General features: G+C 42.2%; 1 protein-coding gene and 1 non-coding gene across 6 annotated transcripts in view; one reads left to right on the forward strand and one right to left on the reverse strand.

Annotated features, from left to right (window-relative positions):
- Positions 1–9640, reverse strand: part of ZNF786 (zinc finger protein 786) — a 36675-nt gene extending 27035 nt beyond the window's left edge. Inside the window, exons 1-3 of one of the 5 annotated variants that reach the window (XM_060107571.1) lie at positions 9564–9640; positions 5600–5726; positions 2056–2166 (exon numbers count right to left, since the gene is read on the reverse strand). In XM_060107571.1, coding sequence (XP_059963554.1) covers positions 2056–2166; positions 5600–5720 — 232 coding nt within the window. In that variant the 5' untranslated portion in view covers positions 5721–5726; positions 9564–9640. The other 4 variants (XM_060107570.1, XM_060107569.1, XM_060107572.1 and 1 more) reach the window with 4 other exon arrangements.
- A 4053-nt stretch (positions 9641–13693) lies between these two features.
- Positions 13694–13766, forward strand: TRNAD-GUC (transfer RNA aspartic acid (anticodon GUC)). The gene has a single exon. It is a non-coding gene; the product is annotated as a tRNA-Asp (tRNA).
- The last annotated feature ends 1993 nt before the right edge of the window (positions 13767–15759 follow it).

Genomic DNA, 15759 nt, shown 5'->3' on the forward strand with positions numbered 1-15759 from the left:
CCTTCCACCACAGATTTCAGGAAAAGTTTTCTGAAGAAATGCTAATAGGAAGTATCTTTCTTAGGAATGTCAAATGGCAATTTACTGAATTCACAAAGAACACTGTGGAAATAATTCCCTTTCCCAAGGAACTCCGAATTATAAGAAAGTCACTGCTGTTCCCAAAGTAAAATCCATGACGACAGGGTACAGAGGGAGCTGGGCTGGCACCTTATTCTCACCCACCGCACCTGGAGAGGACAATTCCCGACAATCACCTGAGCTGCTATATTCCAGAACATCTTTTTCCCCCTCATCCTGTTGCAGTGGGTCACACAGCTCTCCTTTTTTAAATCTCTTAACCTGGGAGCAAACCTCACCTATCAGGCTTGCCCCAGAGCAGGACTGTGATTCTGCTCTGAGGTCCTCTCAACAACACAGATGTTTCCAACGAGATGACATCATTTACTAACTTAGCACCCACAGCTGTTGCCTGGACCATGAGAAGAGCATACTTGCCGGTCTCCTTGAATCCTATTTCTCATCACTTACTGTTTATCCCAGGCAGGGGAGTAGTTGTGTTACTGGGTGAGTACCACCTAGTACAAAGGAAACATTTGTTTTTAGGGACAGCTACCAAAGTCGTTCATTCTTTGGTACTCAAAAACCTTTCCAGGCCCTTTCTAAAGGATGAAATTAAACTCCCACCATGGCATTTTTGGTCTCTGATACCAATTATGTGGTCCCACAAATAACATTCAGCTAGACTCAGCGCCTTCCATTTTCTAAATATAACAGGCTTGTTCCCACCTCTAAGCCTCAGCTCATGTATGACCCCTGTTGGATCTTCTTTGCCTTACCAAATATGCCCATTCTATGCTATTTAAATCCTAATTCCTTTAGAAGTCCTCCTGGGATATTGCTGTCTCTCCTCTGCTTTCTCCTCTAAATCCCTATAGCACTTTATTATCATTGCCACTTACTACTTATAAGTGTATACAGTCTTATTTTATAGTTGACTAATCCAATAGTTCAATATAATTGACTAACCTAACTGCCATGTCAGTAGGTCAGTAAGACAGACAATAAACTCTTAGAATGGGAAAATACATATATATATATCTCTCCCAACCCCTGGCCTAAATAATATGTGACATAGTCCTATGAACATGGTAGAGACAATACTGATTAGATGAGTGAATTAATAGACGGTAGCAGTGAAATGAAGCCCCTGGGAATTCTTTTATCCTCCGATGGAGCTAGTCACACACTCCCTGGGTTTAAATTCCCTCTTTTTCAGGAGAGTCCTTGATACCCAGAGACTTAGTAGATCTCCACTTAGTAAAGCATTAACATACTCTAAAAAATGGCACATTCCCTTAAATACTTAAAGTATTAATATATTTAAAATGTTTTCCTTATGATACAAGGAATTAAAAAGTAACCCTTCAAGGGCTTCCCTGGTGGCGCAGTGGTTGAGAGTCCGCCTGCCGATGCAGGGGATGTGGGTTCGTGCCCCGATCTGGGAAGATCCCACATGCTGTGGAGCGGCTGGGCCCGTGAGCCATGGCCGCTGAGCCTGCGCGTCCGGAGCCTGTGCTCCGCAACGGGAGAGGCCACAACAGTGAGAGGCCCGCGTACCGCAAAAAAAAAAAAAAAAAAAGAAAAAAAAAAAGTAACCCTTCAAAAGGAATAAAAAAATCCCAAGTTCTAAAAATCTGTACAATAAAAAAATATATTGTACAAAACTGGAAGGCTTCTCATTTCTCTGTACACAAATGGACATGATGATGTGATGGGGAAGACGGTTTTTCCTCAGGACTGGACAAATGGATCCTTTACTGTTCTCTTAAAGGCAGTTCCATTTTCTTTCTTTTTTTTTTAATGAAATATATACAACTTCCTTCTTTATAAAAGTAAGACATTCTTATATTTGCTACCAACTTGAGTGAAAAAAAATAACATTCTCCATCAAAATAATATTTCTTATTCACTACATCCTGCTGACTCTGCAGAAAGATTAGCAAACAAGGCTAGGAGAATAAATGAGTCAGGCCCTCAAATCCATCTACTCACCAGAAAGGCTAAGTGTCATTTGTGTTTTCTCTAAGTGTCCTTGATCTCTGATTAACAGCATTCTTCCTTGTTCCATCCAGGTGATCAAATCTGGCTTTGAAGAAATACAGCCTGCAGAGAGAGTCCACACAGACTCAGTCTGGGTTTCCTGAGTACTTGACTAAAAACAATTTTAGTTTTTAATTTTTTATTTTAACTTTAGTTTCATGGCTGACCTTGATTACTGGAGACATGAGATCAATGTTAGGTTAAAAAAAATGGAAACTCTTGAAATTACATGAATAACTGTTAAATGTTCCCGACAATATTTCACAAAATTAAAGGAAACAGAGAGGTTGGGGATGATGAGGATCCAGGCAGAAAGTATTCAAAAGGGATCATTAGGAAAACAATGTGAGTAGAATAAAAAGCAGTCTGGGGTCGGGGTGGGTCAAGGAGGGAACCCAGGTGACTAAACTTTTCTGATTAGACTCTTCACATCTAAGGAACTAATTACCGAGGTGCCCACATTCTTTCTAATATTTTAATTATTTATTTGGTCGTGCCACGTCTTAGTTGCAGCAGGCGGACTCCTTAGTCGCAGCTTGCAGGCTCCTTAGTTGTGGCTCGCCAGTTCCTTAGTTGTGGCATTCGAACTCTTAATTGCAGCATGCATGTGGGATCTAGTTCCCTAACCAGGGATTGAACCCGGGCCCCCAGCATTGGAAGGAGGATTCTTTTTTTGTTTTGTTTTGTTTTGTTTTCGTTTTGCGGTACGCGGGCCTCTCACTGCTGTGGCCTCTCCCGTTGCGGAGCACAGGCTCCGGACGCGCAGGCTCAGCAGCCATGGCTCATGGGCCCAGCCGCTCCACGGCATGTGGGATCTTCCCGGACCGGGGCACGAACCCGCGTCCCCTGCATCGGCAGGCAGACTCTCAACCACTGCGCCACCAGGGAAGCCGGAAGGAGGATTCTTTACCACTGTGCCACCTGGGAAGTCCCGCTCACATTCTTTCTTGATCAGCGGAATGAAGGAAGCAGGAGGCTGTTAAATGACAGTGATTATGAAGAAGTGGAGAGTAATGTGTCTAATGACATCAGCCTGAAGGGAAGAGGGGTCGTTACAAAGTAGTGGAGGGATTTTAGAAGATGCACCAGATACCCTGCAGTGGTGTCACCTATGGCTCAGCCCGTGGATCAGTGTTTCTCGAAGTGACCTAGTTACCACCAGCATTAGCAGCACCTGAAGTACTTGTTAAAAACGTAGATTCCTGGGCCTGAGCCTGGACCTGCTAAATCCTAATCTCTGGAGTTAGGATCTGGACATCCTGTAAAGAAAATCATTTGCAAATAATACTGTTTGGTTTTAAAATTTGGGAAAATCAGACTGGATTCTCCAAGCCCAAGGATTGTGATAACTCAAAACTCAACACTGGATCAGCACAGGGCTGTAGTTTCTCCTACCCTACCTGCCTCAGTCTCCTTAGCTTGACCCTAACTGTTGGGGTGTCCTGGGGACAGCTGGGGGTGTCCTGTCCTGTCCTATTGACATATTCTCCCTAGATGATCCCAACTAGCCCTGTGGTTTAAATGTCATTTATACAATGACCCCAAACGTGTGAATCCAGTCCTGATCTTCACTGGAATTCCAGTCTCGCATACTCAATTATCTACTTTATATTTCCATATAAATGTTTAATAAGCATCTCAAACTTAATGTGGCCAAAACCTGCTCTCTCCCAAGCCTTCCTCATGTCAGTGAATAAAACCACTGCCATCGGGGCTTCCCTGGTGGCGCAGTGGTTGGGAATCCGCCTGCCCATGCAGGGGACACAGGTTCAAGCCCTGGTCCGGGAAGATCCCACATGCTGCGGAGCAACTGAGCCTGTGCGCCACAACTACCGAGCCTGCTCTCTAGAGCCCGTGAGCCACAACTACTGAGCCCGTGTGCCACAACTACTGAAGCCCATGCGCCTAGAGCCCATGCTCTGCAACAAGAGAAGCCACCGCAATGAGAAGCCTGCGCACCGCAACGAAGAGTAGCCCTCGCTTGCCGCAACTAGAGAAAGCCCGTGCGCAGCAACAAAGACCCAATGCAGCCAAAAATAAATAAATAAAAATTAAAAAAACAAAAGGCATTGCTCTTTAAAACAAAACAAAACAAACACTGCCATCAAGATACTCAAGCCAAAAATCTAGAAGTTGGTTCTTTCACCGGACTCCACTGCAAGCCACTGGCAAAATCTGGGATGCTACTTCCAAAACATACCTGGAGACTGCCTCCTGTTCTCTATCTTCATTACTACGTACCTGGTTCAGCTGCCACAAAGATTCACCAGTACTGCCAAGGCTCCTGGTTGGTCTGTCTCCTTTATTTCTATGCACTACAATTTATTTTGCACATAGCAACCCAAGTAATCATTAAAAAAAAAGATATCATATTACTTCTCTATTTAAATCCCCCTATAGGAATTCCCTGGTGGCCCAGTGGTTAGGACTCTGTGCTTTCACTGCTGAGGGCGCAGGTTCAAACCCTGGTGAGGGAACTAAAGGCCCACAAGCTGTGTGGTGCGGCAGAAAAAAAAAATCCCCCTATCATCTTCCCTTTATCTTTAGAATAAAATCCAACCCTGCACCTCAGCCCAGAGGCCCTTCACGATTCGGCATAGCTGCCCTTTCTGTCCTCTCCTCCCATCACCCTTGTGCTCACCCTCTGTGCATGCGCCACAATAGCCTCACTGTGGTTCCCACCATGTACTGAGCTCATTCACTCCAACCTTTGGGCCTTTGCACTACTTCCTTCGCTGCTTAGAATTTTCTTCCCCATGATTTCACAGGGTTGACTCCCTCTTGTCATTCATATCTCAGACAGAATAAATTATAAACCCCCAAAGAGAGAAAGAATTCTTCAGGTACACTGAGATCACCTATTAACTTGATAAGAGGAGAACTATTCTTAATGATACAAGACTGAGTTAGAGCAAGATGAGTAAGCAGTGAGGTACAATCTCCCCAAATTTCTCTTCCAATCCACTTCCTGAGTACTTCCCTGGAGATATCTAAGTATCCCATGCCCCTGCTCTCGTCTCTCTCCCTTTACCAGGGAAACTTTCTTCCCTGTCGTATCCACGTTCTGCAATGTGTTGGGTCCTCAGCTTACTCTAATATAATAACTATGGCCCCTTCATGAGAGCCTTAGTTCTTATAAGGATGCATCTCATTCAGGCAACATAAGCAGGCACTAAAGTATCAGTTAAAGAAATAAAACAACACACTTAAAAAAGAGAGAGGCAATTAGATTATTTTGTAATTCTAACTGTGGGAGAAATGGGGGAGGGTTGGAGTGGGAGACAGAGAATTCAGAGTGTTAACGAGGCTGAGGGGCACAGATACCACTGGATAAAAAGGGACAAAATTCCCAGGCCATTACAGGAAGTTAAAGAGACATTCTGAATGTGAATTGGGCACAGTATCATATTCAACCAGCCAACAGCCAATAAAGGGAAGAAAGCCTATCAGTATTAGGTTGGGTCCCCCAAAACGATTCCTTAGAAACCCATCTTACCCAGGGAATCAAGGGTCTCATAGTTGGTCTTCATTTCTTGCTGATACATTTCCTCCTGCCACTTCTCCAGGATTTCCCACTCTTGCTCCAAAAAGTATAAGGCCACATCATCAAACGCCATGGGTAACTGAAATCATAAACAGTACATACATATATTTTCATTTCAAGGCTACTGTGTTTTTCAACATCCATGTCTTTAAGAGACAGGAACAGTATTAAAGTAGTTATCTCTGGATGGTGCCATGACCATAATAAAGGGGTCACAGAGGTCTATTGGAACTAAGTAAAGTGAATGAATGAATAGCAGGCCTTTGAGCACATGTACCGTCTAAAGGAGGATACTTAACATAGCAGCAAACAATTACTGCAATGTAAGACTGGGCCAGGGTTGCCAGATATGTCAATTTTTTTTTTTTTTTTTTTTTTTTTGCGGTACGCGGGCCTCTCACTGCTGTGGCCTTTCCCGTTGTGGAGCGCAGGCTCCGGACCCACAGGCCCAGCGGCCATGGCTCACGGGCCCAGCCGCTCCGCGGCATGAGGGATCTTCCCGGATCGGGGCACAAACCCGCGTCCCCTGCATCGGCAGGCGGACTCCCAACCACTGCGCCACCAGGGAAGCCCCAGATATGTCAATTTTTAAAGTAACTTTTAAAATTTGAAATGATTATAGATTGAAAGGTAGTACAGAAGGGTTCCCTGTACCCTTCAGTTTACCCCAATGGTCACACGGTACATTATTATAGTACACTGTCAAAACCATGAAACTGACATTGGTAGTGTGTGTATAATTCTACGTGATTTCATCACATGTGCTGACTCATATAACCACCCTGCAATCATGAACAAAACTATTCCATGACCAGAGATCTCCTTTGGGCTACCCCTTCATAATCACACCCACTAATCTATTATCCATCTCTGTAACTTTGTCATTTCAAGACTGTTACAAAAATGAAGTCAGAGAATTCACTGGCAGTCCAGTGGTTAGGACTCTGTGCATCCACTGCAGGGGGCATGAGTTCGATTCCTGGTCAGGGAACTGGGCTACTGCATGCCATGTAACGTGGCCAAAAAAAAAAGTCATAGTGTGCAACTTTTTGAAATTGACATTTTTCAGCCACCATAATGCTCTTGAGATCCATCCAAGTTGTGTTTATTGTTTATCAATATTTCATTTCTTTCTATTGCTGAGCAGTAGTCAATGGTATGGGTATACCACAGTTTGGTTAACCACTTATCTATTGAGGGACAATGTAGTTGTTTCTAGTTTGGGGCTATTACCAAAAAAACTGCTATAAATAATCATGTACAAGTTTTTGGTGGGGATACATTTCGTTTTATTGGGATAAATGCTGAAGTCTACAACTGCAGGGTCATATAGGAAGTATATGTTTAGTTTTCTAAGAAACTATTTTCTAGAGTGGCTGAACCCTTTTACATTCCTACCAGCAATGCATGAGAGATCATTTCTCAGCATCCTCACCAGCATTTGGTAATGTTTTTTTTGTTTGTTTGTTTGTTTTGCCGCACTGCGCAGCATGTGGGGTCTTAGTTCCCTGACCAGGGATCAAACCCGCACCCCCTGCCTTGGAAGGGTGGAGTCTTAGCCACTGGGCTGCCAGGGAATTCCCAATGTTGCTAGTTTTTATTTTCATTATTCTAATAGTTGTGCAGTGATCTCATTGTGATTTGAGTTTGCACTTCTCTAATGAATAATGATGATGAGCATCTTTTCATGTGCTTATTTCTCATCCACATATCCTCTTTGGTGAACTGTGTCTTCATGTCTTTGCCCATTTTCTAATTGGACTGTTTTTGTTGTTTTTGTTGAATTTTGAGAGTTCTTTATATATTCTAGATATAAGTCCTTTGTCAGATATGTGGTTTGCAAATATGCCCTCCTCCATCCGTAGCTTGTCTTTTCACCCTCTTAACAGAATTTTTCCCAGAGCAAAAGTTTTTAATTTTGATCATTTTTTTCTTTTATAGATTTTGCTTTTGGTGTCACATCTATGAACTTTTCACCAAGCCCTAGGTCCCAAAGATTTTCTCCAATGTCATCTTAGAGCTTAACATTTTACATTTGGACGTGACAGTCCTTATTTATTTATTTATTTATTTATTTAGGTTGCGCTGGGTCTTAGTTGTGGCAAACAGGCTCCTTTAGATGCGGCTCGAAGTCTCCTTTTTTGTGGCTTGAGGGCTCCTTAGTTGCGGCACGTGGGCTCCTTCATTGTGGCATGCAAACTCTTAGTTGCGGCATGCATGTGGGATCTAGTTCCCTGACCAGGGATTGAACCCGGGCCCCCTGCATTGGGAGTGTGGAGTCTTAACCACTGCCACCAGGGAAGTCCCTGGATGTGACAGTTTTATGTGAACTCTCCTGATTTTTACATTTTGGCAACTAAAATTCACAATTTTAACAAGGAATGGTTAAAAACAAACAAACAAACACCCAAAACACACAGCTGCGAGCCACAATTTGTTCATGGACGTTTAATCTACAACCTCTGGTATGGACTGACTAACCAGGACCGCTCTTCCTGGAGGTTTGAAGGACAGATGCACTGTGACAATAGGGAAGGAAGAGAAGATATATAATTTAGGTTGTGAAGATTCCATTTCACTCCTTTCAAATTCTGTGCTACAAATGTAGATGAGAGCCTACCAAGGCAAGTGCTGGGCAACCCACAAGACAGCTCGGGCTCTTTGCAAGTATATGAAAAATGTTGGTCCCAAATGCTACAGAGTGAACTCTCCCAATAAAGGAATCTAGGAAACTCCAAAACCAGGGCCACTTGACACTTTCTGAAGAGAAAAGTTGAAGGGGTATAATTCCATCATCAAAACTATTACAGGCGCCCAAAGCTGAAGTATCAGCTAGTATAACAAACAAGTTTAAACTTGGTGTTGCATTTAAGGTGGGACTTTCAATGAAATTCCTCTGTTTACTTGCAACTCACCCACGTGCTTTCCACCTACAAAAGACTTTTCTGTGAGCATTCTCACAATTAGCACTGAACTGCTCCAGTGAAAAGGAAAATCAACCAGAAAATGCTGATTTCTCCCTGCCTACCCCCAATAACACAACAGCCAAGAAGCTGACATCACTTGAGCTTTCTCTGTGGACTCAAACTTATAGTCGAAGAAGAACTATCACAAACCACCAAGTTTCACAGAACAGAGAGGGAGATTCCAGGACGTTGAAGAGAGGCGGCCTAAAGAAATCTGAACAGAATTGGTACCTGCCAAGGAATGCTGGGGGAGAGGGGTGAGAAGCAGAAGGAAAGAAAATGCATTACATGAGTGAGATTATTAGATAGGAAACCTCAGTGGAGATACAAGGAGAACTTGCATACTTAGGCAGGTTACACTTAATCGAATGTAGAGTTTCCTGGATTAGGCTTGGGATATGTCTTTCAAACTCTAAAACCAGTGTTCAAATTTTCCATTAAATCACTAGAGTATTCGTGGTAAATCTGAATTAGGATAACCACCCAAACTGGTTAAGTTTTCCGTCTTTTCCTAGAGGAAGCAGTCTCCAGTCTTTTTCCAACTTTTCCTCATTTGCTGATGAAGATGTGCTTCTCTGAAACTCCATGTCAGCAGAGCTCGGAACGTGAGCCCGAGAGAAACCAGGACGTTCAGAGACCCCCGCACAGGACGGGAACAGCAGGGGAACTGAACGGACCACGAGCGAGACCCTGGGTTTCTCCATGGGGCCCCTTTCTCCCAGATCAACCTCACAACAACTCGAGCACCTAGACCGCGCCTTCTCCGGCCCGGGGTCGGAGCGCAGTCCTGCTTACAGACAATCCCCGGCCGGGGCTCCCACCGCCTCGCTCCCTGAACCGGAAGTCCACTCCAGATCGCGACGGGGCCCGCATCCTCCACGGCCCCTCTTACCGAAGCCGGCTCAGCCATGTCCCCTCGCGGTCCCGCCCGACCCCGGCCCCCCACCCACCCGGGAATCCAGGCGACGCCGCGGCACTTCCCCTACGGTGGTCCCGCGCTCCACCCAGACCAGCCGGCCCGGCCCGGGCGCGGTGCACGCTGGGACTGGCGGCCGCTCCGCCCCCACAGCGCCCCCTGCGGCTAGGAGGAGCGAACGCCGGCCGCGGGAGCCGCCCGCGCTGTGCCGGCCGTAGGAGTGGACCTGGAGCACATTTTCATGTGCCTAATCCTCACCCACAGACCCTCTTCGGTGAAATATCTCTTCACGTCAAATAGTCTTATTTTAACTTTGTTCTGATTTACATTTCTTTAATTACTATTGACGCTATAGACTTTTTAAAATTGAAAAATTTATTGAAATAATTGTAGTTTTATATGCAGTTTTAAGAAATAACGCAGAGAGGTCCCATGTTTCACTTCTATTAATTTGTGTGTGTGGGTATTTAGTGCCATGAGGCTTTAGGCTTTTCTATGCATTAATTTGTTTTTCCTCCTTTGTAACGCTTTCTTCATTCCCTATTTGATCCTAGAAAATGATCTTACACACTTATATAAATTCCATATCACATCACGGTCACATCACATAATCCAGTGATGTTTCTCATACATTTCTTATTCAGTAGCTTGACTTATCAGATTTTTCAAATGTATATTTTCAAATTCACTTATTTTTGTCTTTGATGCAATCTGATACTTAAGTATTTAGAATTTCTCTGTATATACAGTGAGTAGTAAATACAAATTTATTTTCTTTGATAAACTGTTTAACTATATAAAACTATCCAGTTTATGGTGTTAAATATGGATCTAAAGTAGTTCTTATTATTCTAATATCCATCCGTACTACTTGGACAGCCTTTGCTCTATCACAGTGAAATTTGCTTTATGCCCTTAACTAGTAGTGTTCCTGAGACTTCAAAGCCACTGAAACCCCTTCCTCTTTATGTGTGTCTGGAGGGCTCACAAGCTTCCTTAGTGACTGTTGTAGTGTCTCCACTGTTGTCCCTCTGCTGCTGCCAATGAACATGTCACTGTTGTTGTGGTAGCCAGTGATTATTTCTCCTAAAGCTGCTGCTGGGGCCTCAAAGTTGGGGGTATGGATTTTCCTCAAGTGATTACAGTTTTCAGCCTAATGAAGTTTCTGGGCTTACAATGTCTTTTACTGGGACATTCAAATGATATTCCCAGGAGACCAGAAAGGTGAGCACCTGAAGGACACCCCTACCTATTACACACTTGGTGTGTAAATGGCAGCCCAGTCTCTCACAAATGAATACAGCTATTTTTGTAAAATTCTGCTTGGCTTCCTAAACCATCTGTACCAGGTTCTGTTCCCCATGAATGAGGAAGGTGTTTCCCTACACGGCCTCACAAGAATCCTGCCCCAAGTTTTAGGCCATCCCAAATCAACTTTGCACAACTCCATTTTCCTGAGTTCTTTCTGGCTGACTTCAGGGAGTCCTATTACACAAGGAAGCCAGCTATGGTGGAAAGAGCTTGAGTTTAAAACGAGAAAGACCTGGCTTTGGATATAGGCCATACCGTCCGCCATCTTTGTGACACCAAGCAAGTCACTTGACACTTGGAATCTTGGTTTCCATATCTGAAGGGTTGCTGTAATAATTAAGTGGGAAGCAACTTAAATGTTCATCGACAGAGGAATGAATAAAGAAAATGTGGTACATACATAAAATCAGATATTACTCAGCCATAAAAAAAAGAATGAAATAATGCCATTTGCAGCAACATGGATGGACCTCAAGATTACCATACCAAGTAAAGTAAGTCAGAGAAAGACAAATATCATATGATATCACTCATATGTGGAATCTAATTTTAAAAATGATATAAATGAACTTATTTACAAAACAGAAACAGACTCACAGATTTCAAAAACAAACTTATGGTTACCAAAGGGGAAATGTTGGTGGGGGAGGGGTGGATAGGGATAAATTATGAGTTTGGGATTAATATACACACACTACTATATATAAAATAGGTAACCAACAAGGAAGTGCTGTATAGCACAGGGAATTTTACTCAATATTCCGTAATAACCTATATGGGAAAAGAATCTGAAAAAGAATGAATACATGTATATGTATAACTGAATCACTTTGCTGTACACCTGAAACTAACACAACATTGTAAATCAACTATACTTCAATAAAATTAAAAATAAAATAAAATAGGGTTTCCCTGGTGGCGCAGTGGTTGAGAGTCCGCCTGCCGATGCAGGGGACACGGGTTCGTGCCCCGGTCCGGGAAGATCCCACATGCCGCGGAGCGGCTGGGCCCGTGAGCCATGGCCGCTGAGCCTGCGCGTCCGGAGGCTGTGCTCTGCAACGGGAGAGGCCACGGCAGTGAGAGGCCCGCGTACCGCAAACAAAAAAGATGAGGTCGTATGGGAGTAGGGTGGGCCCTTAATCCAATATGACTGGTGTCCGGATAAGAAGAGGAGAAGAGAAGCAGAAACACAGAGACACAGGGCGGACACTATGAGTTGATGGGGGCAGAGATTGGAGTGATCGTGATGCCTCTACAAGTCAGGGAACACAAGGATTGCCAGCAAATCCCAGAAGCTAGGTAGAAGCAAGGAAGGACTCTCCCTAGAGCCTCAGAGGGAACATGGCCCTGCCGACACCTTGATTTCAGAATTATAGCCTCCAGAACTGTGGGAAACTAAATTTCTGTTGTTTTAAGCCACCCAGCTTGTGGTATTTTGTTATGGCAGTCCTAGGAAATGAATCCAACGTCACATAGTTACACAATATGCATTGAGTTGAAATTATTTGCTTTCTTGCCACCTCCCACTGCTAAGTAAAGCTACAGCCCCACGAGGAAAGTTTATCTTATTCCACTCTTTATCCCCTGTACAATGTCTGGCACATGGGGGCACTCATAAATGATTGTAAAACGTAAAAGAAATATTATAGTGTCAATGATCATTGTTGACTTTTCCAAAACCCAAAAGTTCTTAATCAGTTTACACTTGGCAGTGAAAAGACAATTTTGCATATCATTGAATGTTTCAAATTGTAATGTCTTCTCAGTGAAAAATCTATAACCTTCTTCAGCCATCTCTGATTGGTGGGCTCTCTCTTCCTACCTCATTCAGGTAACAATTTCACATTAATATTTAGTTTAAAGGCAATATGGGGACTTCCCTGGTGGTCCAGTGGCTAAGACTCCATGCCCTCAATGCAGGGGGCCTGGGTTTGATCCCTGGTCAGGGAACTAGATCCCACATGCCGCAACTAAGACCCCGCGCAGCCAAATAAACAAATAAGTAAATATTAAAAAAAGAAAAGCGGGGAAGTAGTGCAGTAGAGTAGTCAAGAACTTGGGCTGTGGATAAACAATGCCCTACTGTATAGTACAGGGAACTGTATTCACTATACTTTTATAAACCATAATAGAAAAGAATATGAAAAAGAATATATAGATGTATAACTGAGTCACTTTGCTGTACAGCAGAAATTAAACACAACATTGTAAATCAACTATATTTCAATAAAATTAAAAGAAAAAAACAACTTGGACTGGGATGTCAAAGGAACTTGTATTTGAATCCCTACTTGTCCACTTCTTAGTCCTGTGACCTTGGGCAAATTATTTGACTTTTTTTTTTTTTTTTTTTTTTTTTTTTTCGCTACACGGGCCTCTCACTGCTGCGGCCTCTTTCGTTGCAGAGCACAGGCTCCAGACGCGCAGCCCCAGCGGCCATGGCTCATGGGTCCAGCCGCCCGGCGGCATGTGGGATCCTCCCGGACCAGGGCACGAACCCGTGTGCCCTGAGTCCACAAGCGGACTCTCAACCACTGCGCCACCAGGGAAGCCCAAATTATTTGACTTTTAAGGCATGTTATCTCTATTATAGAATAGTTGAGAAGATTAGATCATATAATACATGTAAAGAGCATAGCATGGCCCCTGACATTTGGTACTCAATAAATGTTAGTTGTTATTGCTATAAAGAGATCATGAAAGGGAAAGACTTTAATATAATTTTTCCCACAACTAGAAGAAAATGTAAAACTATTTTTGTAGTTTTAGGGTAACATGGCAAAACACAAATTTAGAAGGCATAAAGGGAAACACACTGACAGATTTGACTACATAAAAATAAACTTGGGGAATTTCCTGGTGGTCCAGTGGTTAGGACTCCACACTGTCACTGCTGAGGGCCCAGGTTCAACCCCTGGTCGGGGAATTAAGATCCCACAAGCTGCGTGGCATGGCCAAAAAATAAAATAAAAAATTTAAAATAATAAATAAAAGCTAAACTTTGGAACATTAAAAGACACAGCAACAGCAACAAAAACAAAAGTGAGAGTTCTGTATTGCTGGTGGGAATGTAAATTGGCATAACTTCTCTGGATAGCCACATATCTCAAGAGTCTAAAATAATCATGCCCTTGCCCAGTAATCTCCCACTCCTGGCAACTGCATCTAAGAAAACAATCAAGAAAGCTTATAAAAATTATGGATAAGCAGAATCATCTTAAATTTATGTTGTGGTAAAAATTAGAACCTACATGTAAAAATAAATTATTAAACACCTGTACAGTGAAGTAGTATGTAAACATTTCATTTATGTTTTAGAAGAATATTTAATGCTAGGGAAGATATTCAAGTGTATTAAGTAATAAAGGCAGCTTGCAAAACAGTACTTATGGTTCCAACTATGTTAAACAAACAAACAAATATACATAGAAGAAAGAGGCCTGGAAGGTTAGACACCAAAATGCTGAGTGATTATCTCTGAATAGTGCAGTTATAGGTGGCTTTTGTCTTCTTTATAATCGCTGTATACTTCAAATATTCTGCAAAGCACAGAAAAAGAATAATACACGTGAATGGAGAAAAAGAAAAAGTAAAGGCGTTAGCCTCAGAATTCTGGTGGCCATTGGTAGTAAAAATAGAAAATATTTTCAACCTATTTACATCATGTAAATATAAAAATATTTAAATGAAAAATAACATCCATACTTTCAACCGAGATGGATAATAGACTTGGAAATTTCCATCTACAATCACAGTAATCTCGTCACTGCACAACTGCCAGCCCTTTCACATATGCCCAGATGAGAACTACATGCACATGTACTGGGGGTGCACTATTTTCTATTTGGCTTCAAGTTCAGTGTTTGGCCAAATTCTGCTGTTCAGCTGTGGTGTTCAGCCTTGGCCACTGCAAAGTGCAATAGTTGAATGCTTACTCAATGCCATTTCTGGCATCCTTAAACTTGTACATGAGTAAGACTGTGCTGTTGGGTAGATTTCCATCATATCCCATCAGTGCATCAATCTTCAGTAACATAAACATGGCATGTCATGGACCTAGAGACTGTCATACAGAGTGAAGTAAGTCAGAAGGAGAAAAACAAATATTGTATACGATCGCTTATATGTGGAATCTAGAAAAATGGGACAGATGAACTTATTTGCAAAGCATAAATAGAGTCACAGATGTAGAGAAAAAACTTACAGTTACCAAGGGGGAAGGGGGGGATGGGACCAACTGAGAGACTGGGATTGACATTTATACACTACTATGTATAAAATAGATAACTAATGAGAACCTACTGTATAACACAGGGAACTCTACTCATTGCTCTGTGGTGACCTAAATGGGAAGGAAACCTAAAAAAAGTGGTTATACGTATAGGTATAACTGATTCACTTTGCTGTACAGCAGAAACTAATACAACATTGTAAAGCAACTATACTACAATAAAAAGTAATTTAAAAAGAACATGGCATATCAGTCATTGTTAGTATATGAATATCTGCTTTCAAATTTAAATATTTGAAATTCTAGATGTAACTACAAGTGCAGAATCTGATGATGTGCTTTATATGTTGAAATGCTAACAGTTGAGGTATATATGAATGTATTTTTAATATTGCAAAAGTAAAATGCTACAATAATTATTGAGGATTATGAAAGGTGCTGATTTTATGTAATAAATGAGAACTTTCAGATAGTTAAATATTAATAGTTAATGTGAATATTGAGAGAATGTCATCCAGATAACTTAAAATATATATATATCTTTTTGAACCTACAGATGTTCATAAAAATATAAATATGACCACAGGCCTAAAAAAACAAAGATTAGATTGTATCACAGTTCTAATTACTGTAGAATTATTTGGTGCAATTGCATTCATAACACTAAGTAATCTTTAGAAACTAACGT

Source organism: Mesoplodon densirostris, chromosome 9 (assembly GCF_025265405.1).
Source record: "Mesoplodon densirostris isolate mMesDen1 chromosome 9, mMesDen1 primary haplotype, whole genome shotgun sequence".
NCBI lineage: Eukaryota > Metazoa > Chordata > Mammalia > Artiodactyla > Ziphiidae > Mesoplodon > Mesoplodon densirostris.